General features: G+C 51.6%; 1 protein-coding gene across 12 annotated transcripts in view; it reads right to left on the reverse strand.

Annotated features, from left to right (window-relative positions):
• CADPS (calcium dependent secretion activator) overlaps positions 1-24,091 on the reverse strand; it is a 422,307-nt gene extending 398,216 nt beyond the window's left edge. For 4 of the 12 annotated variants that reach the window (XM_075938479.1, XM_075938475.1, XM_075938485.1 and 1 more), the window contains exon 1: positions 23,113-24,090. In XM_075938479.1, coding sequence (XP_075794594.1) covers positions 23,113-23,484 — 372 coding nt within the window. In that variant the 5' untranslated portion in view covers positions 23,485-24,090. Of the gene's footprint in view, positions 1-23,112 lie in introns of all 12 variants that reach the window. The other 8 variants (XM_075938477.1, XM_075938474.1, XM_075938483.1 and 5 more) reach the window with 4 other exon arrangements.
• Positions 24,092-25,569: the final 1,478 nt, after the last annotated feature.

Consider the following 25,569-nt stretch of genomic DNA (forward strand, 5'->3'; position numbering starts at 1 on the left):
GGCTCCTGCCATGGCTATTGTTTGCATCCCTTTGAAGATCTCTACCCGGCTCCGTGAGGCTGTGTGTAAATTAAACATCAGCTCCCTTTCTCATCACGCGTATACAACTTGTCATCATGAATTATGCAAGGCGGCATTAGCCGGCTTTATAAGAAGAGGCAGCAGCTGCAGACACGGTGTAGAGGACACAGGAAGTCACACAAGGGGCAACATAGGGATGCCTAGCTCGGATAGGAATATGGGGGAAAGTCTGTGTCGATTCCTTGGTCTGAGTCTATCACTGCTCAGTGACTCTGCAGCTCTCTCTGCTGTAATACCACGGTCGCTCACAAGCCTTACTAGAGGGGTGTGTGGCTAAATCCTGTGGAGGAGAAGAATCTTACATCCCATTTCACAGATGGGAAACTGAGGCACAGAGCAGCTCGGGGAAATGGCCCATGTCGAACAGGCAGAGCAGGGAACCGACCTGAATTCTCAGCAGAAACCCCCGACCAGCCTCCCCATCGCTGAATCCCCTGCCCTCACTTCCCTGCAACTTACTGAGTGTGATGAAGTTCCTCTCGACTCTTGCAGCATTAGCTTTAAGGGCCTGATCCTTCTCACCCATCTTAGACTACAGGGAACCTCTCCAGTCCAGCACGTTGGGACCTGACCAATGCCAAACCAGAGAATTTTCTGGAGGTTGATATTGTCTAGCAGCATTCCCAACACTTCCACTGCTTACTGGGCTCTTAGAAGACATTGAGGAGTAAATTAGAGCTAAACAACAGCACAGAACACTGAAAGCCAGGACTGGCGGCTGTAAACAAACTTTATGGGACCTCAGAAAACCATCCACACCCATGATAAGTGCACATCTAGCTAATTCAAATCATGCCGGATCACAGATTTTGCCAGATCAGAGAGTGTTGCACTAGAAAGGTTCAACCTGTAGTGCAAAGCACATTTAAAATCCTATCAATGCTGAGTTCATATTTGCATTTGCTTTCTGCTAGAGCAGGGGTTCCCAAACTTTTCAGTCCCCGTACCCCTTTGGCTTTTAGTAAACCTTCCCGTACCCCCTAATCAATATGAAAGGAAATAAATTCTAGAATCCACAACTCTTTTCCGTAACACTACAACTTTTGGAATATTTCAATTAGGATAATCTAGTTATTTTCCAAATATTCCTCGTACCCCTTGACAAGTGTCTCGTACCCCCGTGCTAGAGGAATATAATGCCCCACTAAAATAAGGCCCACGTTTTTATGGAAAATAAACTAAGGGAACTGGCCACCACCACAAGAAACCTTCCCAATGACTGTTTAGCTCGAAAGCTAATTGCTAAATCCAATCGGCCTAGCCCTTAACTTCAGTTTGCTCATAGATAACGCATTGGAAGATGCTGCAGAAACAGCGTTCTGACTAGTGTCGGGTCACCGTTCGCTGGTCAGTAACTGAGCCTAGATGAGGAGGGGAATGTTGAACTCGTTGGCTACCCCGCCTGTCTCTCAACTGGTCACCTTGGGAAGCTGAAGGCTTGGATTTAACGAAGGACCGTCATCAGGGATTCACGGACGTGAGATCACGCTTAACAAACGTGATCAGGCTGACAGGGCCCACATTATGGACATGAATATTGTATGTATGGGATATTGTATCAGCAGCGCTCTAACACAGTGCGTAATCTATCTGTTTAGTCAACACGTATGCTACAAAGGCCGAGTGCCTTGGAGATGGAAGGCTAAGCAGCGCTTGAAAACTCAGCCACGTGCCTGCACGGGAGCCACTGTTGGCATTGAGGGGGTGTATTTTAAGGTACTGCTGACCAGGAAGAACAAACTGAAAATAACAGGATTTAATTGGCCAATGATTCAGAGCAAGGTGGGTTACTCAATGGAAAAGGAAGGTGCTAAAATGCTCAGTGTCACAAAGAGCAAGCACCGGAGGGAGATAATTAACTTCAACAATTCATGCTGCACAAGGCTACCAGGTAAAGAAAGCCATTTAAGAAGGAACTCGCTATTCTGCAGGGCGGTAGGCCTCCCACCCCAAGAGAAAAGGCTTCCTTGCTTGCAGCAGTCCCCGCAGAGCGCTCGGTGATGGACGAACAAAGCCGAGAGGAGAGCTCGGTTCCAAAACACCGCGGAGCACGTGGGCTCGCCGGCCTGCCCCAAAGAGGGCTCATGCTTCCAAGGGACAAAAGGCACCACCAGCCAGAGCGAGGGCAGGGGAAAAGGAGCCCAAGCCAGAGAAGAGGCTGCCGCGGGGGAAGGAAGCCCTGGGAGAGACTTTCCCCTGGCTGCAGCCCCGCAGAGCAGCAGAGGAAAGTGGGGGGCGCCAGTGCAGATGTCGGGGCTTTCCACAGGGAGGGGAGGCTATGGGCAGCAGAGTGGGGGACACTGGAAATCCATGGGGCATGCTCCGGGTGCTGGCAGGGCAGCAGCAGGAAGTACTGTGCAGCTACATATACACCCTCCTCCCCGCACCCTCCTGCTCCCCATCTGTCCCAGGCCCCTTCTTTGCTCCCGCCCCCATCCCAGCCCGCAGCACCAGCCATATGATGGGGGCTCCTCTGCTGGCCAGGGATTCCGACACCACAGCCCCGTCTTGCTCATGCAGCCCCCGGGCACCGGGACTTTGTGGTGCTCTAGACAGGGCAGGCAATCCCCAGCGCTTCCTCCCCTGGCTGCAGCCATGTGCGCCCGTGTGTGGGCGGGGCCTTTCTTCCAAAAGAAGGAACAGTTCGACAGGCAGCGGCCGCTGCCAACGTCCAAAGTCAGCAAGTCAGACGGCCGGGCATGGCTCCCAGCAAACTGCTGCTCATAGGAAGATGGGGATGGGCCCACCCATGGGTTGCCGCTCAAGACCTGTCGAGATATGGAGACCATTACCAAAGAACCCATAACTTCCCCTCGTCGGCGAGTTACGTCCTAGCGACCAGGCCTGGAGGAGGAGTGCGACCAAGCGAAGGACGAAACGTTTGAATTTGATACGAGGAAGGAGGAAAGTCACTGAAAACGTACCAAAAAACGTTAATGAGAAGACAAGGCAGTGGAGTGTTCAGATCCCTTTGACACAGTGCTAAACAGCAATAAAAAGGCAATTAGAGGTCCAGGATGCGTCAGGGTAATTGCATGGGCTATAAATAGAGCAGTGTGAAAAACGGTCTCACTGAACATAATTTGATTCACTCTGGGGGTACTTCCGCATAAACATTTCCATCACACAGCCAGAATCTTCACGGTCTATTTGTCTCTCTCTCCCGCAGACACCTTTGCATGTAAAAAATGCACTAGCCAAAGCCTCAGCTTTGCAGACCTCAGACTAAGCAACTCTAGTGGGAGTGGCATAAAAATCGTTATTTCAAGGGATCGTATTTTCCATTGGCTGAAATCCCAACATGGGCTTCACGGGGACCATATTTCGGGGGATTGCACAAGGCTGAGATTACATGCCCAACACAGATCATGGGCTTTCCAAACACTCGGAGAAGTCCTGCGCCAAGGAACTCGCACCAGAGAGTGACAGCTGGACAAGTAGACAGGACAGGGAAGAGGAAACAACCCAAATTAAAGTTACATGCCGTATTCCCAACAGACAACGCGGCAGAAATAAGGATGTTAAGTATTGGGTAACTGACTAAATTGAATAGTTGATGCATTTTTGCATCGACTATTCAGTTAGTCGATAGGGTGCCTCCGCCTTTTAAGTGTAGCAATAGCCGTAGGGCTGTTGCTACATTTTAAAGGCAAAAGCGCCAAAGTCCAGGGTCAGCTGGGGACTCTCTCACTGACCCCAAGCTCAAAGAGGCACCGCTGCACGGAAGTACTCCCCCTCTTCTCACACCCCCTTGCTGCCTCTTTCTGATAGAGGCAGCAAGGGGGTGGAGAGGTGGGGGGGGGGGGAGGAGAGGGAAGCAACTCGACGACTAGTCATTCACACCCTAGGAAAAAATAGATCTAGTGTGCAACTTAAATGTGTGTGAGGTCACTGAAGACCTGCCATGTAGAGGTGGCTGCATCAAAGAAGGTGGAAAGGGGGCAGTGCAAGAAGTCAGCCAACAAGCAGACAAAGACAGATGTTGTTGTTAAGTCTACAAAAGCTTTCAGCCTCTAACTGACCCTTGCCAATCTGGCTGATGTTGATAAAGACGAACAATCACCACCAGACGGCTCGGCACCCTGCGTGAAATGAACGGGGTGAGGAAGCCCAGAGGATTAGCTGTTACAGAGGTGGAGGAAGTGTGATTTGCCTAGGACAGCTCATGATACTATCAATCCATCTGTATGAACAAAAAGACAGAACTATGTAGCACTTTGAAGACTAACAAGATGGTTTATTAGGTGATGAGCTTTTGTGGACCAGACCTACTTCCTCAGATCAATTTGTGGAAGAAAATTGGCACAACCGTATATACCAAAGGGATACAATCAAAAAAATTAACGCATGTGAAATTGACAAATCAAATTTTTGATTGTAGCACTTTGGTATATACGGTTGTGCCGATTTTCTTCCACAAATTGATCTGAGGAAGTGGGTACCCGACATTTTAGGTGTCCAGTATTTTCTGAATTTTTTTTAAACCAGACAGGAGGCAAAAATACCAGACTGTCTGGGTCAATACCGGACACCTGGCAACCCTACACCTCTCCCACTGACTCCAGTTAAGAGTTATGGCTTGGGGATCCTTGGCCAAAGTCTTTGGGACAAGGACCACAAGCCCCTCCCCCCCTTGATAGAAAAACAAAACGCAGTTTAGTCGGGAAGCTACAGTGACAAACCTACCCTGCCAACCTCAAACGTATCCCATTAGGCTCTTTGCAGCTCCTCTTTGACCAACCAAGGGCATTTCCAAATTGGGGCAGGAGCCTGCATGCCCACAGCCAGCTCTCTGCAGGAGAATACCTTGCTTAGTCTTGCAGAAATTGCACTTCACTGGAGCGATATGGGACAGTGGCTGGGCAGAGCCTCAGCTGCGGTAAACTATTGTAGCTCCATCTGCAAAGGGTCAGAGCTCAGTTGATTCATTTTCCGGCTTTACTTCCTCCAGATTCATTCCGGAGTGGAGAGGCGTCTGACCCCTGAACTGAAAGGCAGGCTTCTCGACGGCTATCACGACTAGCCCGAGATCAGATGAGATGGCCCAGAAGATAAGGAGAAGAATTATTCTCAAATCATTCACAGGTGAGGTGAGGGCTTCCTAGGCTGCAGTCACAGTCCGAGGCAAAGCCGGTTTCATCAGGTAGTTACCAAAGAGGGGGAACAGTTCGCGAGAAGATGCACATTCCCCTTATCACAGCTCCACATCATCTTACAGGACTAACTCCGTCTCCACCAGCTCTTGGATTACAAGGGTAAAAACCAAAGTCTCCGAGGGGTAACCATATTCGCCTGTAACCTGAAGAACGAGTAGTCCTGTGGCACCTTGGTCTACACTAGAGAGTTATTTTGAAATAACCCCCCTTATTTCAAAACAACAAGCTGGTTATTTGGAAATCTGTCCTCCCGCAGACCTCGGGGAACAAGCGTATTTTGAAACAGTTGTGTGCGGGCTATTATTTCAGATTTCATGATTTTGAAATAATTTCCTAGTGTAGACGTGCGCTTAGAGGCTAACCAAAGGTTTTCCCCACAGAAGCTCATGCTTCTATATATTTTGGTTAGTCTCTAAGGCAGGGGTGGGGAACCTTGTTCGGGTTTGGGGCCGCTGACCCACAGAGAAAAAAAAAAAGTCAGTCCAGCCCAGGCTAGTAGATTGTGTGCGCTCCAGCCCCATGGGGAGGGAAGGGGAAGGGGGGCGGGTGGAGACAGTAGCAGGGGGCTGGAGCCCCAGCATGGACTGCAGAATGCTCGAGGGGGAGCCCTGAGCCTCAGGAGCCGGATCCAGGCAAGCCTTAGGTCTCCCACCTCTGCTCTAAGGTGCCACATGACAACTGGTTATCTTTTACAGCATGTTAGGATTCATTCATTCCTAATTACTAGTCCAAACCATTGAATTCCAGTGAGGTCACTGCAGTCCTCATCTCAGACAACTCCTGGCTCTACACCAAAAAAAGCCAGGCAGCTTCACGTCCCCAGAGATGACCAGCCGATGGCTTCTGCCCGAGAGAGATCGGTATCGATCTGCTCAGGATGGCCTCTGGTGCCGAGGGGTATGACGACACCACATCAGGAAAGCTCACCACAGACCCGGAATTCTGGCTGCCTATGTGAATTTGTTAGGGCGTTTGCAGATGTCTGGTGCAAAGCAGCATGCAGGAGGACTGGGGAAGGTAGTGTTCCCGGATCCAGGTACGGTGGTCAGAAAGGTTGTGGGGCAGCAGTGAGCCCGGCGCGGAGTCACAGCGGAGAACGCGGTGCACGCCTGATGGGGGATGCTGGCTGCCTGCCTGCTGGTCTGTGCGGATTCACTGAATGGATGAATCTGAAGAACTCCAGAAGGGAGGAACGGGAGAATCCGTTGGAGCTGGAAGGGAGAGAGAGTCTACAGCAACTCCTCAGCATTACATGCTCCTTCAACACGGATGGCCCCCGAGTGAGAATAAAAGGCGTTTAAAACTGGCAAGTTTTAAATCGTGAAGGGAGGTCTTTCTAGAAGGTCTCCTGCAGGAATTGTTTCGGGGAAGTCCTCTGGCCAGCGTCAGAGGAGATCAGACCAGAGAGTCCCAGTTCTGGCCTTTGAATCTACAAATTTAATCTCTGGGAGGGAGGGAGGATACCAAAGATATACTTTTAGCCTCTCATTTTCATTTTCAGGACCTACTCATCTGGTCTTCACTAGGGATAACCGTTCATGTGGTTAGCCGATTAGCCTGGGCTTATCGGTCACGGTAAATAGTTACATGTAGGCTCCTGCCCTGTTCCTGGGGAGCTGGCTGCCACTCCGTGCTGCTGGTTCTGTGGCAGAGCTTGGAGTACAGGGCAGGAGCCAGTCTGCACTGGCTGCTGCCGCCCCCCGTGGGAGAGGCAGCAGCCAGCTACCTGGAAGCAAAGCAGCAGCTGGTATGCACGAGGGCTGGCTTAAAAACCAGCTCCCAGGGAGCTGGCTGTCACAGTTACAGTTACCCAATTACCCGCTTTTTAACACCCCTAGTCTCCACTATCTGCAGAGAGCTGCCAAAGCAGAGACCCATCACCCAGTTCAGTGCCACCCAAGGCTCACTCAGACCTGGTGTCCCTGCACGTGGCTCCAGTGGGAGGAGGAGGTACAGAATCGGCAGAAAAGACACGGTGCTGAGGGATGCAGAAGAAAGACCCAAGAAGTGCACTTTATCCTCCTTCCCAGACTTTCTGGAAGGAAGGAAGGAAGGAAGGAAGGAAGGAAGGAAGGAAGGAAGGAAGGAAGGAAGGAAGTCCTCTTTGTCCTTATTCCTTCCATGATACTCCAGGTTTGCTGAGACCTGGGCAGAGAGAAGGGATCTTAGCAGAGAGGCACCAGCTTCAGTCCCTTCTGGTGATGCAGGAAAACAAGCTGAGTAGCAACTAAGGTGAGCAATCCTGCATCTGGATTGGCTACCAACCATCTGACAGAGGGTTAAAGAGGATTTACCGATTGGCCCAAAGTTCTGGAACCCACATGGGGAAAATGTCCCTTCTCCAGCAATTTGAGAGTAAATTGTATACATATTATCGAAGCTTAATTTTGAAAAATATAATACATCACTCCTAGACAGGGTCCTGTGGACAAAATCCTGGCTCTACTTGAAGTCCATGGCAAGATTCCCATTGAGCACCAATGAGTCCAGGATGTTAACTTTTACCTTTATTGACTGAATTTCGTGTATCAACCGAGCTTATGAAATTAAGCGATTACAGGAGGTTTACTACATACTTCCGTGAGCGTAGTTATTGAGAGCTGTGACCGTTTGCAGCTCTACGTACAAAATGTATCACCGTCTTGTAAAAGGGGTGAATGAAGTAGAACTTATGAGATCTCGTTTGAAAATTCATTATTTGTGGCAGTCAAAAAAAAGAAGCTAACAATGTTGTGAATCATTAAGAAAGGGATAGACAGAAAACATCATACTGTCTTTATAAAAAAAAAATCCATGATCCTCTAACATTTAAAAACAAAACCAAAACCAAAAAAATCCAAAAAACAACACACACACAAACTGGATTGTAAAAAGTACCAAAAATGGCAACACAATAATTAGGGACACAGAACAGCTTCCATATGGAGGAGATATTAATAAAACTTGGACTTTTCAGCTTCAAAAAGAGATGACCGGGGGGTTGGGTTTATAGAGGTCTATGAAACCATGACTGATGTAGAGAAAAGGAAATAGTATGTACTCTACTGACTTGCTCATAAAGAACTAGGGGTCACCAAATGAAATTAATAGGTAGCAGGTGTAACGCAAAGAAAAGGATGTATTTCTTCACACAACGCACAATCAATCTGTGGAACTCATTGCCAGAAAATGCTGAGAAGGCCAAGACTATAACAAGGTTAAAAAAGATAAATTCATGGAGGATAGGTCCATCGATGGCTATTGGTGTCCCAAGTTTCTGCCAGAGTAAGGATGGATCACATGATTAATTATTCTGTTCATTTCCTCTGGGGCAGCTGGTATTGGCCACTACGGAATACGGGACACGGGGCTAGATGGACCTTTGGCCTGACCCAGTCTGGCCATTCTAATGTTCTTATTTGTGGCAGAAAGTCTGGGGCTGGGAAGTTGTTTGTGTTGCTCGGCAGTGTAACTCAAGAGTGGCTGGCCAGAGCACTCACACGGTAGAGCTGGGAGTGATCCGCATGCTAGAGGCCGCGTGTGAACAGACCCGGAGGGGTTACTCACAGCAAAGCAGTGTAACAGGTACCCCAGTTTGGAGAGCTGAGGGGACACAGGTCTTTCCATGGTCCAGACTGCACCCTTGGTCACAGGCCGGCTTCCTCCCGGGAGTGCTCAGTGACCTGCTCCGACCCCTTCCCTCAAACCCTACCCCATCTCGTCCCATCCCAACGGTTCCCCCCACCTCACCTCTGCCCCCTTCTCTGCGTGAATCCCCTCTGCTCCTCCGTTCTCTCTCCAAGCACCCCGTGCACACTGTGAAAGAGCTGATCATAGTGGGTGGGAGGTGCTGGGAGGGAGAAGTGGCTGCCGGAGGATGCTAACCACCCACTAATATTTTCCCATGGGAGCATCCGCAGATGCAGTACTTATGCCAATAGATTTTCCAAAAACGGAGGGTTCTTTAATATGAATTTTGTAACTTATCTAGTAAACGGAAGGTTTCAGTGACATTATCCTAATGCCATGATTCAGATGGCTGAGGTTTGTGCTCTTAAATGCTTACCCAGTAATTATATTTTCCTTTCACAAAACCCTATCAAAATAAGATTGCCTTTTGTATACCTTGTAACTTCTGCTGAACTATGAATGACTATTTCATTCCAGCAGTAATTTTCCTGTATAGTATCTGTGTTATGTTTGATGCAAAGTGCTTTGGGAGAGAGAGAGAGAGAGAGAGAGAGAGAGAGAGAGTCTAGACTATGCAAAGCCGATCTATAAATAATATTTTGAAGGTAAACTTAACTGCCAAACTAAACTGAAGCATCCAAAGACTCCGACAACTCTTCGGGTCCCTGGGCTGAGAGATTCCACACACATTTAATAATTCACAGGGATGCTGCCAATAGTCTTAGACCACTGATCAGCAACCCACAAATCTCAAACAGTCGATGGATAACAGGCTTACAATATATTTAATCTATTTCACAAGCTACAAAGTGAAAAAATCCTAAGTATGACATTTAATATCCCCTCAAAGTAAGGTATCAGCAGAATAAGTTACTGGTGAGGTGAAGTGAAATATTGTTGATTTGTGTGTGTTCCTCGTACCACTTTGCATTCAGCATTCATATTTTCCCCCCACTTTGCCCAAATGCTGGATTACCTAGGAGAGGCAATACAGTCGGTTTGGAAACACTTTCCAAGCAGTGATTATGCTTCACACTGACAGTTTGCCTTCACTGTGGAGTTAGTTTGGGCTCTAACTCAAATACTCCTTGAGCCCAGAGACTTGCAATCAGGTTGACCTGAGCTGCGGGGAATAGGGTAAAGCCTCCATGCTGCTTTCACTCTGGATGGTCATCCGTCCACTCCGCTGTGAGGATGCAGGCTAAAATCATGACAGGGCTAATTCTATATGGCTGTCCCGCAATTCCCTTTGTGGGTCCAGGAAGACAAGCATGTTTCCCCACAATTCCCTGGGAAAGGTGCAGCGTTGCAGCTTCTTGCCGTGCTAAGAACCATAGGGTAGGGCTCCAGAAAAGACCGATCATCGCACAAGGCAAGTACAGACACAGCCACTCAAAAGCAACTCAGCAGCAGGGACGCTCACCACCAGGCCAGGCCAATCCGGTTGCCCAGACCTTGGGGCTGGCCACGCAACTGAACACGAAGTCACACCCTGAGACGAGCCGCCCCAGGTTTTCCCTCAGCAGAATACCAGATGCCAGTGTAAAGGCCAGTCCTGAGACCTTACTCCGGTGAGTAATCGTGATGAGCTAGACCGGGAATAACCCTAATGCAGCTGCACAGATTCATAGAACACTAGAACGGGAAGGGACCTCGAGAGGTCATCGAGTCCAGTCCCCTATCCTCACGGCAGGGCCAAACACCGTCTAGACCATCCCTGATAGATGTCTGTCCAACCTGCTCTTGAATATCTCCACGGATGGAGATTGCACAACCCCCTAGGCAATTTATTCCAGTCCATGACAGTTGGGAAGTTTTTCCTAATGTCCAACCTAAACCTCCCTTGCTGCAGTCTAAGCCCATTGCTTCTTGTCCTATCCTCAGAGGCCAAGGAGGGCCATGTCCCCTTAAGGGCAAATTATAAGGGCTTCCTTAGATCCCCTTGCAGGGCCATGTCAGGGTCACCTGGCTTCTGTGCCCATTTCTTTGCAGAATACCAGAGCAAGGATGTAGACTGTCCTCCCAGGGATTAAAGACAACAAAAGCCAGGCAAGAAGTCAAGGGGACACTAGCTTTGCCTCCCACATGCTGACACACTCGAAGAAGGGCAACACCCATGTGAACTCAGGGGAAACCCAAGCCCTCAAATCATCCAACTGGAGAAGGACCGTACGGCAGGATCCCGGTAGTTCAAGATCCAACCAAGCATCACAGGAAAGGAGGAGAGAACGCACGGCAGCCCAGGTCAGCCATCCACATCAGCCCCTTCCACCAGGCAACATCTGCCCCACAGGTGACCAGCTCCGTGGAGCCCGGATCAGTCTCGTTAGCCGCCTGGAAGGATCCACCAGCAATCACCAGCGATCACTCTACAGAAGATAGTCCTCACACTGAGGCCGTGTCTACACTGCATCCCTTTTGCGCAAAAGCCTATACAAATGAAGTGTGGATCGGCATATCACCATGCTTCATTTGCATCATTAATTAGGGGCCGTCTTTGCGCAAGAGCTGTTCTTCCTGAAAAAAAAGTGAGGAAGAACACCTCTTGCGCAAGAGGGGGTTTTTGCGCAAAAAGGCATCCGGTAGACGGCTCCTTTTTGTGCAAAAGCCTCTTGCGCAAAAATGCCCCCTGACGAATTATGCAAATGAAATATGGCAATATGCTAATCTGCACTTCATTTGCATAGGGTGTTAGCGCAAGAGAGATGCCATTTAGATGTAGCCTGAGGGACTGCTGACAACGGCTGGACAGGGGAGCCGAATGGGATATAAAGGGGTGTCAACAGCTCTTTTCAAGGCCAGCAGTACACCGCTTCCGTCCCCAGAGCAAGAGTGCGGACATGGGAGGAATTCCAGTGCCAAGTTGCAATGCCATCGAAAAGCTGTTGCAGGGCAGCTTCCCAGCAGCCCTTGCTCGCGGCCGCGTCTGAGAAACACAGTCTACCAGTGTCGTCAATAAATCTACTCTCACGCGAATGGGGGAAGGCTCTTTCAGAGCTGCAATTAGGGATGTTAATTATCGTTTATTTGTGTAAATGTGGAACGGCTAGAATTTCCAGCAGTTACACGTGGACATGCAGGGGGGCAAGTGGGAGCCAGTGCTCAGGGGAGCTGGATTTTAAGCTGGCTCCCCAGGAACATCGGTTCCCACCTGTTGCCCACCCCGCACGCTGCTGCCTCTCTGGGAGGAAGCAATGGGGTAAGGGGCGGGCAGCTCTGCAGGAGCCGGCAGACACGGGGAGCCAGCTCCCATCCCCGCAGCCTCCAAGACAGAGGCAGCACGGGGCGGGGGAGTTGCATGCAGTCAATATGATCAACTGATAAGCCCAGGTTTATTGGTTAATCATTTCCATGCTAACATCTGTCTGAAATGCAGTATGTGAGATCCAGAAAATATTTAGTTACTCCAGATCCTGCAGGAGCAGTGTTATTTTCTCTTTTATAAGTCTGAATTTATGCAAGAAAAACAGAAGCTGATATTTCAAGTGGTATTTGAACTGTCTTGCAGGCTGTGGTTCACCTTATGCACATACTTAAATGTAAGTATGTGCACAAACCCATCCTTATTCAACAAATAGGTACATGCTGCTTCTTAAGCTGATGCTTAGGTGCTGTGGTGAACAGGGGCTAGAATAATAATAAAATATCGTACATCATATAACACCAGTGTTTCCTGTAAGATGAGGGATTACAGGAGAGATTCAAAGGCTGCCCCGGTGATGAGCAGAGGGTCCATAGCCTCCATAGCCAGCAGCATGGGTTTCTATTGGTGGTGCACATCTCTAAGTGCATGTAACAAAAATTATTCCACACGTGGGTGGAAAAAGTTAGCGGGAACATTGCATAACATTCAGGACCAGCTAGGATTTCAGCTGCACTGATATCAATCCAGAGGAGCTCCCCTGAAGTAAAAGTCACAGTAATCTGAATCAAGTCCTCAGTTTTTTCACTCCGCTGTTGCACTATTATGAAACTAGCCAATTAGCCCGTCATAAGACGGGATTTTCAGGTCTTCTCTCCCGAGCTCACACACGCTCTCTCGCTCAGCTCTCCTCCGCCTCCTGCCTCTCTCTCCTCCCCCCGGCCATATACGTCAGCACCCCGCCCCCTTCACATCCCACCAGGGCTCAGCTGAGTAGTGCAGCGCCAGTGCCACTAAGCTAGGCCATGGCGGGGGAGCAAGCGGCAGCAAGCAACCATTTGGGGTCCAAGCTCCCCATGCTTGCCGCTCGGGGCCCAGTTGAGTGGCTCTCCTGCCGGGGCTAGGGTTGCCAGGTGTCTGGTTTTCTACAGGACAGTCCGGTATTTGCACCGTCTGTCCAGTAGAAAAATTCAGAAACTACAATGTGACGTGCAATGTCCGGTATTTTGTGAATTTCCAGCTGGGCGCCGGAGGGAAGCCTGGCGGGGGAGCGACTGGGAGGCGGAGAGCAATTGGCTTTAGGAGGCCTGCGGTCGCGCGCAAAAGCCGGGTGAGGCGGGGGCCGGGACTCCCAGCCATCCCCCCCGCCCGCCCGCCCAGCTTTTGCACGGGACCAGAGGCTCCCAGTTCCAGTCGCAGCCCATCTCCCAGCTGGGAGCCTCTGGTTGCCAGCAGAAGCCGGGCGGGGGGAGTGGTTCCCAGACCTGCCCCCGCCCGACTTCTGCTGGCAAGTAAAGGGAGCACCTGCCGGGGGCACGGCCGGAAGAACTCCGGCTGCAGCCAGTGGCTGCACCCGCCCCAGCCTCGCCAGGTCTGCTTCCCGCCCCCCTTCCTCTGTCTCCCCCCCCCACCCCCGTCCAGCCCCACGGCCCCCGATCCTCCCCCAGCTCTGCTTCCCACCCCGTCTTCCTGCTGGCCAGCCCCACAGCCCCTGGACCCGCCCCCCCCACCCCCAGCTCTGCTTCCTGCCTCCCTTCTGGACAGCCCCACCCCCACCCCTCCCTCTGTAGCACTCTCAGCTGGGAGCGCTCAGCTGGGCCCCGGCGGGGGAGCAAGCGGTGGCAAGCGGCAGTTTGGGGTCCACGCTCCCCTCGCGTGGGGAGCGTGGACCCAAACGGCTGCTTACCGCTGCTCACTCCCCCGTCAGGGCCCAGCTGAGCGCGCCACGGAGGAAGGGGAAGGGGTGCGGGGCGCTGATGTTCACGCCAGGGGGCGTGGCCGTGTACATCGGCGTTACAGACGCACAGACACTGGGCTACTATAGATAGGACGACAATCTCTCTAGTTATTTCCCTTTTGCCTGTTCACCTACACTGCACAAAAACACAGATGTCTGTTGAATATCACCGTTAACATATTCATTAATTTTAATGTCTCGCCTAATGGATTCATTACATTTTAGAACAAACTAAAGAGTCTTCCACGTTGCTGCTTTCTAAATAAAACACAGAACACGTGGTACTGATAACCCTGACGACATCCATTCATCTTCCACTTACCTTATCCTTGCTCAAATGACTGAGCTATTCTTCGTCTCCCATTTAACCTCGTGTATTTTTGATTTTGGTGTCAAGGTGTCGTGGGGGCGTGATATTCTGGCTGATGGAAGTGTGAGCTTGCAGGATATCAAAAGCATCCCCAACGGCCTAGAACTATGCACTAGGAAACAGCTATGACAAAAGAAAGGGGCAAGAGGTTGGGGCTTTCATAGAAAAAGAATGCTAGAGCCTGGACTGAAGCAGTGAACAAATCCTTCCTAAATCGATTTATGCATCTGACTCCGCTACCCTTCATGGGCCTTGGCAAAGGATTTATGATTCATGCTCAACTGGGTGCAGGGAAATGCCATGTTGAACTCTTCTCCCAGCAATCAAATGAGAGCTAAAGCAAAGGCAAAAAAAAATAAAAATTTAAAAAAAAAAATGAGGCAAGCCACTAACAAATGTGAATCCCCTCTGGAGAATTAAAATAAAATGTGAATAAGATTTACCGTTCAACCACAGGCATGTGTATCTACTAAACTGAAGGCCAAATGCAGCAAATAAATGAAGGCATACCAACATTAATCTACGTCTGAACATATTGATAACACACTCCTTTCTCTGGCCCTGAAACTGATCGAGACTCAGAGACTTGAAAAGAAGTACTCTATGGGGAAGCACCATTAAGCCTTGTCTACACGTATGGGGAGATCGATGTCCTGGTGGTCGATTTAACGGGTCTAGTAAGGACGTGATCAACGCACCACTGATCGTGCTGCCGTTAACTCTGGTACACCACCGGGTTGCACGGAGTAAGGGGAGTTGCCAGAAGAACTTCTCTCGTCGACCCCCTGCAGTGGGGATACCACAGAAATTCTAACTAAAGGTACATCAGCTCCAGCTATGCTGCTCACTTAGCTGGAGTCGTGCACCTTAGTTTGGCTTTGCCCCCTAGTGTAGACGTGGTTTAGACAGAATTCCCCTTGCAGTCTGAAAAAGAGCTTATTTGATTCTGGCATAAACAGGGATTACCTGCTCTACTAGGGGTACGTCTAAACTACATGGCTCCGTCGACGGAGCCATGTAGATTTGTTTGTTCGGCAAAGGGAAATGAAGCCGTGATTTAAAAAAATCGCGGCTTCATTTAAATTTAAATGGCTGCCGTGCTGAGCCAACAAACAGCTGATCAGCTGTTTGTCGGCTCAGCGCGCTAGTCTGGATGCTCCTGCGCCGACCTGAAAGCCCTTTATCGACCTCCCCGGTAAACCTCATCCTACGAGGCATAACGGGGAGGTCGATAAAGGGCTTTCAGGTCGGTGCGGGAGCGTCCAGACTAGCGCGCTTAGCCGACAAACAGCTGATCAGCTGTTTGTTGGCTCAGCGCGGCAGCCATTTAAATCTAAATGAAGCCGTGATTATTTAAATCGAGGCTTCATTTCCCTTTGCCAATCAGCCTAATCTACATGGCTCCATCAATGGAGCCATGTAGTTTAGACACACCCTAGCTGTGCATTGCATAGTCATCTGTTTGCACATTCCCATGAGACTGTTTGCTGTGCTATCTATACTGTACCACCATAACCATATAGGGTAATTCTATAGTTCCTTTTACTCTACTTTGAAGGATCCCACAACAATTCACAGAGTACATTTTCTATGTTGCACATCCATGGTGCTAGATAAATAGCAACTACAGCATACACTACCATACGACTAACCCAGCCATCTCTGAAGTGGTAGCCGGGCGTTATACAACATACCGGCACAGCAATGGTGGAAGAAGTGATGGGGGAAGGGGTGTTAAATCCTAACTCTTCTGAAAAGTACCTGGGCTCGTTCACTTTAATGGAGATTGCCTATCTCCTAGAACTGGAAGGGACCTTGAAAGGTCATTGAGTCCAGTCCCCTGCTTTCACAGCAGGACCAAGTACCAACCCTGACAGATTCGTGTCCACACAGCACGCACTAGGCCCTGCGTCACATTACTGAATTGGAGGGAAGCAGCCAGATCGCTGCTGCACCCCTAGGTGGGGGTGTTGGCCCCAGAAATTGATATGAAAGGGAGCCATGTGGGGTATTGAATGGGAGCTTATTGTTTGTTAATCTTATGTACGCTATCTATGTGAGTGTATAAAGTCTGTGTGTGTAGGTAGGAATCTGTAATCTGTGTGGAAGCTGAATATTTCTCTGAATGTGGTTAAGCATGGCTATGGACAGGCTGAGTAGCAAAGCCCTGTGGAACAATGGCTCTCAATAGGCTATGGACACACCCAAAGAATGGGGTTTGTCACCTGAGGGCAGCCAGCAGGGAACATAGAGATTGGCCTCTGACCAGGTGACTTGCTGCATACAAGAAGAGGCCAGGAAGGAGGTATAAAGAGGCCATGCAGTTGATGCCATTTTGTTCTCAGCTCAGCACTTCATCCCAGAGGCAGCACTGCAGGGATCGAAGAGCCCGGAAGACCTGTGAACCCATCCTGACCTTAGGATGTGCAATAAGAACTTTTAAACCAGCAGCTGTAACATCTCTGCTAGAGCCTGCATCGAGAACTGGGAGATTCGGTGCATGTAACGTACTGTACTTTAATAACCTTACTCTCATGCTTTTCTTTCTTGTGATAATAAACCTTTAGATATAGATTCTAAAGGATTGGCCCAGCGTGATTTGTGGGTAAGGTCCAGAGGGTAAATTGACCAGGGATCTGTGGCTGGTTTCTTGGAACCGGACAGAACTTGTTCGGGGTAGGTGGGATTGGGTGCTAGGACCCCCCACCAGTGTATGAGGCCCGGGGCCATCTGGGGCACGGATATTGCTGGGGTGTCGGAGGGGTTTTGCTCGGGAGGCTTCAGGCAGGTTGCTGAAGCGCTCTGTGGGACTGGTTTGTGGCCTGTGTGGAGAGGTCACCAGTCGGGGGCTGTAAGTAGCCCCGGATTTGAGCAGTTCGCCCTGAGCGGACGCCCTCAGCTATGCCCAGACACGGCCCGGTCCATCACACCCTGCGTTTGGAACCAGTGTGAATGTCATTGAAATCGGAGGTTCGGGGGGGGGGGGGGGGTTGGTTGTGTTTTACTGCAAAGGCAGCCCTGGACACAATACTGTAGGAGGCTAAAAGTCACCCAGGGAGTGTGAGAAGACCCCCTATAGCATGGGGCACCCCATCTTGTCTGTTGCTCCCATGGAGTGGATTGTATTCTGGATGCAGCGGGGGAAGAGCAGAGGCTCCGTGCCTCACCCCTCCCAAAAGCAAGCGAGCACAATTGTGGCCCCAGCAGACCTGGCTGGCAGGCGAGGAGCATGTTGTGCCTTGAAAAGGGTTGTGGCAAAGAACTCCCCTGCCTCCCTTATGGCTCCTCCTGGCGAGCACAGTGTGCACTGCCCTGATGGCTCAATCCAGCCCACCAGAAATAGGTTCTAGACGGCTGCAGGGCCTGACCTAGGGAGGCTCCACAGCACCCTCTATAACCCTCCCATTACAGGATTGCATCCTAAGCATGAAGCTTGTCCCACCTATGGTACCCTGTTGCTAGAACACAGCTCAGTCACAATAGCTGCCACTGTCAATATCATGCCTGATGTAGTAGAGCAGGGGTGGGCAATAATTTTTGCACAGGGGCCACTTCAAAAATGTTTGAAGTAGGCCTGGGCCACCATAGAATGGGTGAGGCCTAAACAGGAAGGGGTGGGGCCTAAAGAGGAAGGGGTGGGGCTACCGACCCCGAGACCGTGATTGGTCTGGGGGTGGAGAAGCCCCTTTGCCTTCCCTTCCCACTAGGCAGCCATGCCCTGGAAGAGGCTTCGCATGCTCCCCCCACCCCCAGACCAGCCTCCTCCTGCCCTGCCAGGAGAACGTGGCACTTTGAAGTGCCGCAGGCACCTCGCAGGGCCAGGGCCAGGGCCAAGGCCAGGGCCCCCAGGCCCTAATCCTGGGGGCGGGGGAGCACGTAAAGCCTCCTCCACTCTCCCCCCCCCCCATCCTGCGAGCAGCACTTCAAAGCACTAATTGGCCTGGGGGAAAGGGAGCAGCAGGGCCTCCGTGGGCCGTATCCACCTATTTGGTGGGCCGGATCCAGCCCACACAGGCCTTTTTGTCCACCCATGTAGTAGAGCATAGTGCAATGCAATGGTTATGGAAATCCATTGGGCTTCCCGCCCCACCCCCGCACTGAGGACCACAGGATCAAACCATCGATAAATACATAGTTCTATAAGACTGACAGACTTTAATCAGTCACAGAACATTTACAGTAGGAGGATGACCCTTAGGCCAGGATTACGCTTATCCGGAGAGCAACTCTCTGGAAATCAATCTTCTGGGGTTTGATTGAGTGGGTCTAGTAAAGACTAGGGATGTGAATACAATAGACTGGGCTTATTGGTTAACACTCACAGCTACATGAAAACTCCCACCCACTCCTGGGGAGTTGGCTGCCACCCTGCGCTGCTTCCTCTGATACAGAGGCAGCAGTGTGGGGGCGGGAGTCAGCTTAATAGCCAGCTGCTGGCATGTACCAGCTCCCGGGAAGCTGGCTGCTGCCCTCCACTACTGCCTCTGTATCAGGGAAGCGGGGGCAGAAGCTGGCTCACTGGGAGTGGGACCAACTGGTGGGAACTGGTACATGCCGGGAGCTGGCTTAAAAGTTGGCTTCCTGCAGTGGCAGCCAGCTCCCCAGGAGCAAGTGCTCGCCGGTGCACTTAACTGCTGAGTTTTTCAGAGGTTAAACAATTATCCACTTTCTAACATCCCTAGTAAAGAGTAAGAGACGTTGATGGGAGAGTTTCTCCCATTGACCTCCTGCACTGGGGATGCCACAGGAATCTGACTTAAGGTACATTGACTCCAGCTAGGCTATTGGCGCATCTCAGGTTGACTGTCTTGCGTAGCGTAGACCTGGCATTACTAATGCAGCACTTTGTCTGCATTCATCAAGCCAAGGCCGACTACATTCTTGCAGGATGAAATATTTAACTTCCTTTGTTCTCTAACCCACTCCTACATCACTAGAGTGCTCCCTGCATGTTACAAAGAAAATCCTCCCTTTTCAGCACACCTCTTCCTTACAGGAACGCTCCCAGTGATCCTAGAGCCACTAATTCCTGCCTTCCCTCCTGCATCCTTCTGAGCAAAGGTGGCTGGACTAAGTTCCATTTAATGTGATGAGTGCAAGAGAAGAGAGGAGGAATCTTGCTGCTTAAAAATCTATTGTTCTGCAAAATCTGGTTAATTCCTTTCCAGATGGCAAACTTTTTAAGGGATATAATGCAAATTGCACATCAAGAAAGTGTTGGTTCAACCTCCTGTAAAACAGGGAAACTAAGGATAAGAATTCAAAGAAATGAATCCTCTTTCTTCTAGGAAAGACAGTACTGGTTAGATCCCAGTTTATCTCGAGGCGAATGTTTTTGAGTCAGGACCTTATAAACAAAGCACATGAATGACTATAAAGTTTCCATAAAGACTATTAAATCCAGCAACACTATCGTAACCGACAACTCTTGATTGGCCAGGCGTGGAATGAGTCCAACTTGATCCACGTTTTGTTCTCTCGCTAATGACACCATTGCCGAGCGAGAGAGAAAAAAAAACAGTAAACACGCCACCTTCTCTTTCCTACATCAATCTGTCAGGATAACAACAGTTCACATGCGGGGGTGAGGGAGGAAACAGTTTTTGTAGTGGGGGAGCCGAGAGCCATTGCACCAAACTGTAAACCCTGTTCCACATGGAAATTGCTTCAAGCCAGGAAGTGCAGCATCCCTCGCACCTGTGATCACTGGTGGGCCAATCATTAACTCCTTGCTCAGGGAACCCATGCATTCAAGTCAATGGGAGTTCAGCCTGTGACAAGTCTAGCCTCCATCCCAGGGGATTTCTGGGACAACACAGCTGAGAAACGGACAACAGAGAAGCAGAAGGAAATCACTTTTGAGAACGGTTACATACAGTCCGAGAAAACAGATGCTTCAGTTTCCCAAACTCTTATTATAGGCTAGGAGATGCTTTCTAAAAATAATAATAATAATAACAACAACAACAGCTCCTTTGTCACAATTGTTTTACAACTTACATAAATAGGCGAAATACACCTCCTTACATTATTCTTCTTGACAGAGATTCACTTTCTTCTGTAGTCCTGTTTTAACATCCTTTCCCCACTTTATCCTTCTCCACTCCCACTCCCTGCCCGCACACACGCACACACGCAAAGGTTTCACTTGTACTGCCTCTAAGCTCCCCCCTCCTCATTTTTGTCTCTTTTTGAGTCTACTTTCTGTACCTTCCTTTCTCCATTTCCTGTTAGCGCTTTATTTTTCCATGTGATCGAGTGTAAAGCAGGACTAAATCTTTTTTCAGATCACCAAAATATTTTAGGTTCCTGTGGCTAGCTAATTTCTACTGGCAGCTCACCTTTAGCTGCAACCTAGTTTTTCCTTTTTCCAGGTACACACACACAAAAAAAACCCAATTACACTCCTCCCCTTCAATATGGAAAAGTATTACAGGAAACAGGATGGCAAAACTAAAAATATGTCCACAGCCTACTAGAAGAAGTGCAATAGAACAACCATAACATACAAATCTAGCTGCATCATCATCACCATATTTCAACCAAAGCACGGAAAATGCAATGTCCTACTAACACCAGATTGCTTTATATTGGCTTCATGCTATGTGTGGTACAGATATTCACTTCCACCTCCTCATGCCCCCATGATTAACAATAGCTATGTGGAGTGACCATACTGAATGAACGTCCTGAAATCTTCCTGGTTTATACAGATGCTTTGTAAATACAAAACAGAATCAGGTCCAACCTTACAGTGCCAATAAACATAATTAAATAACAGGAAATAAAAAAGCTGGCAGATACTCCTTATAGCCATATCCCATTATCTCTCTACTCAGACTGCTTTGGGAAGAAAGTCAGCTGCATTTGACAGAAATGCATTCTGTGCCTGGGGGAATTAACTGCCCTCCAAAACCCAAATTACTATATTGGTCTCTAATCTGACAGAAGGAGAACTAACAGATAAAACCACCATAACTAAAACAGAGTCAACAACACTTTTTTGAATTCACACAAGTATCGGATCTGATTTAGACTCCAGATGAGATGTTCATTCCTATTCTTTTGTCTGGAACTACTATATATTGCTGTATTGTAGTGACGCATTCACAAGGGTATAGTTAATGTTGTGTCAGCACTTTCAACGTAAGCTTTATTTACATGTCTGCTTCAGTTGATAACTAGTAACATTTGTAATTTAGCCATAAATATTACAGGCTGAAACTTAGAATACAAGTTTCTAGCTTGATTCTGAAGTACTTTAACTTCTCTGTTGTAAGAGACAGAACATGTCTGCGCGTGTGTACAAAATATAATGACAGTGCAAACACAAACCTTTATGTTAATGCTTTTGAACACAGTTACATATAGTATGTAGCTAAAACACCACTTTGAATTTGGTAAAATATAAATGTAACAAGCAAATATTCGACAGTGCAGTCATATCACCTGCTTTTTAGAGTGTGTATGTGAAAAATATCTTTGAATGGCTAGAATTCCAAACTTTATCATCTGGACACACAAACAGAAATCTAATCAGCAAAGGCTTCTTTGCAATGATTCTTATGAATCCGAATGTACACTGGATTGCAATGAATCCAAAGAAAACATCTTTATTATGAGTGGATAAATTAAACCTGTGTTTAAAAATAATTTATAAGCCCACACTCGCCCCAACAACATAACTTGCCGTAGGGTACATAGTGCCTTTGAAGTGTAACATGCGACATGTGCAACTAATGCATTTCAGTCACCCTTGAATTGATCAAAACTTGTGTGTGTCTTCATGTTATTTAAATGCAGGCATTTTGTGCATTTGATCATTTCGCTCAGAGCCACGGCCAGTGATGCTCTTCAAAAATCCAGCTCAGCAGGTGCAATAACCCGTCAAGGAAATACGCAAAAAAAATCAGCTGTGGTGCAGTTTTTAATGACTGGGTTGAAAAGAAAACAAGTGAGCCGAATTTGATGTGGAGCATGGTTGGTTATTGTTAGAGACATCAAAGCGGCACAGAGATGGCTGATAGCGAGGACTCCTCCAGCAGGGATACAAAGGCTTTGATGCGATAATTGGAGCTCATAGCAGGACAAGCCCTGTAAGCAACTGGGGCAAAGTAACCTTTGCTTAGATCTCTCCCAGATCAATGCCTGGGCTGAGAGGGGCGCCTGACTCACCTTGGAACAGGAAGGCTAGGGAGAAAGGCAGGGGAATGGGACCATTTGCTGACCACAACCAAGAGGGAGGGGGATCCAGGCAATGTCAGGGTGGTGTTTAAAAAGCCAAGGGGGCCCTGGCGATACCGCAGTGACCCATGGCAAAGGGAAAAGGCAGACAGAGGAGGACATGGACCATCTGACTGGAAGGACTGGTCCAGCTACTGTCCCCACCAGCTGGGCAGCAAGAGCCGGTGCAGCAAGGAGGAAGCTCTGGGCACGCTTTGCGCCTTTACTTCCCCTGTTGCCTCTTGCCACCCTCCCTCTCTCCGCCTTGGCCCAGCTGCTGCAGGCCATGCGTGCGCCGGGACTCCCTCTGGAGCAGGCAATTCTGGGGACCCCCAGCCGCCTCCCTGCTCCCGTCGCCCAGGGCCAGCGGCCCTGCCCCTGCTCCCCTGAAAGACACTCCCCAGCGCCTGCTGCCCGGCCAGCACCAACTCAGCCTTCCCCGTCCCTTTGCCCCGGGCAATACCAGCCCCTCCCCCGCCCCGTCGGTCCCAGGCGCTGCTGCCCCGGGCCGTACCTTCTGCTGCCGGCGGGCCATGTCGGTGGGCTGCTTGGCGTTGAAGGGGTAGGCGATGCAGCGCATCACGAAGACATAGAGCTGCAGCCGCCGCTTCCTCTCCTCCTCCTCCTTCTGCAGCCGCTCGAGCTCTTCCTTCTCCTTCTCGCTCACCACCGACGGGCTGGGGCTGGAAGGCCGGACGCTGCCGCCCCCCGCGCCGCCGCCGCCCGCCCGGCCGCCGGGCTGCAACCCGGCGCCCGGCCCGGCGCTCTCGCTGGTGCGGCTGGGCGAGAGGCGAGCCCCGGCGGCGGCCGGAGCCAGCACCTCCTTGCTGCTCTCCTCCTCCACCAGCTCGTCCGACTCCTCCTCGCTGGACGACGGGTCCAACATGCCGGCGGCGGAGCGGGGCCCGGCCGGGCTGCGGGGCCAGCGACGCGGGAGATCAGGGAGCGGCCGGGGGCATGGAGCGCCCGCGGCCCCGGGGAGCTCGCCGCGGCCAGGCGCTTTGCACGAGCACCGGGGGCTTTGCACACGCACCTGCCCGGCCCTTTGCACGAGCACCGGGGGCTTTGCACACGCGCCGGCCCTTTGCACGAGCACCGGGGGCTTTGCACGAGCACCGGCCCTTTGCACGAGCACCGGGGGCTTTGCACGAGCACCGGCCCTTTGCACGAGCACCGGGGGCTTTGCACGCGCGCCGGCCCTTTGCACGAGCACCGGGGGCTTTGCACGCGCACCGGGGGCTTTGCACGCGCGCCGGCCCTTTGCACGCGCACGGGGGGCTTTGCACGAGCACCCGCCGGCCGGGAGGGCGCTGCGAGTCCGGGGCTCAGCGGCAGGCAGCCGCCCCGCAGCAGGACGATCCGCGGCTGCTGGCCGCTGCGGCGCGCGAAGGAGGCATCTTGCCGGCGGGGGAGGGGCGCGCTGACGTGCGCCGCGCCGCGTTAACCCTGCCCTGCCGGGCGCTGGCCAGGGTGCTGGAACCGCGCGGCCGCACGCAGAGGGCGGGGCAGCCGGCGCCGCGCGCTCCCTCCTCCTCCTCCTCCCCCGCAAACCCCCCCCCCCTCCCGCGCATGCCCACGCCGGTCCCTGCCCCCCCCCCCCCTCGGCGCGTGCCGCGGCTGCGTGTGCGCACGTGCCCCGGCCGCGGGGAGAGGGGATGAGCCGGAGATGGGGCGGGGCGGACGGCGCAAGGGGAGGGGGAGGGGCGCGTGCATGAGAGCTGTTGGCACCTGGGAGGGGCGCAGGGCGATGGGGCGGAGGGGGGATGGGGGGCGGAGGGGGTTACAGGTTGATGGGGGGGGGGTTGCAGAGGAGGCGAATGGGGGATCCGCCCTCCTCTGCCAACCCCCATCTGCCCCCTCCCCCTGCAACCTCCCCCTCCTCCCATCCCCTCACCTGCTCCCCCCTGCAACCCCCCCTCCCGTCCTTCCATCCCCTCACCTGCTCCCCCTGCAACCCCCCCTCCCGTCCTTCCATCCCCTCACCTGCTCCCCTCTGCAACCCCCCCCCGCTCTTTCCTTCCATCCCCTCACCTGCTCCCCCTGCAACCCCCCCCCGCTCTTTCCTTCCATCCCCTCACCTGCTCCCCTCTGCAACGCCCCCCCCGCTCTTTCCTTCCATCCCCTCACCTGCTCCCCCTGCAACCCCCCCCCGCTCTTTCCTTCCATCCCTCACCTGCTCCCCTCTGCAACCCCCCCCGCTCTTTCCTTCCATCCCCTCACCTGCTCCCCTCTGCAACGCCCCCCCCGCTCTTTCCTTCCATCCCTCACCTGCTCCCCTCTGCAACCCCCCCCCGCTCTTTCCTTCCATCCCTCACCTGCTCCCCTCTGCAACCCCCCCCCCGCTCTTTCCTTCCATCCCCTCACCTGCTCCCCTCTGCAACCCCCCCCCCGCTCTTTCCTTCCATCCCCTCACCTGCTCCCCTCTGCAACCCCCCCCCGCTCTTTCCTTCCATCCCCTCACCTGCTCCCCTCTGCAACCCCCCCCGCTCTTTCCTTCCATCCCCTCACCTGCTCCCCTCTGCAACCCCCCCCCGCTCTTTCCTTCCATCCCCTCACCTGCTCCCCTCTGCAACCCCCCCCGCTCTTTCCTTCCATCCCCTCACCTGCTCCCCTCTGCAACCCCCCCCCCGCTCTTTCCTTCCATCCCCTCACCTGCTCCCCTCTGCAACCCCCCCCGCTCTTTCCTTCCATCCCCTCACCTGCTCCCCTCTGCAACCCCCCCCCGCTCTTTCCTTCCATCCCCTCACCTGCTCCCCTCTGCAACCCCCCCCCGCTCTTTCCTTTCATCCCTCACCTGCTCCCCCCTGCAACCCCCCCGCTCTTTCCTTCCATCCCCTCACCTGCTCCCCTCTGCAACCCCCCCCGCTCTTTCCTTCCTTCCCCTCACCTGCTCCCCTCTGCAACCCCCCCCCGCTCTTTCCTTCCATCCCCTCACCTGCTCCCCTCTGCAACCCCCCCCGCTCTTTCCTTC

The sequence above is a fragment of the Pelodiscus sinensis genome, chromosome 11, assembly GCF_049634645.1.
Source record: "Pelodiscus sinensis isolate JC-2024 chromosome 11, ASM4963464v1, whole genome shotgun sequence".
Lineage (NCBI taxonomy): Eukaryota > Metazoa > Chordata > Testudines > Trionychidae > Pelodiscus > Pelodiscus sinensis.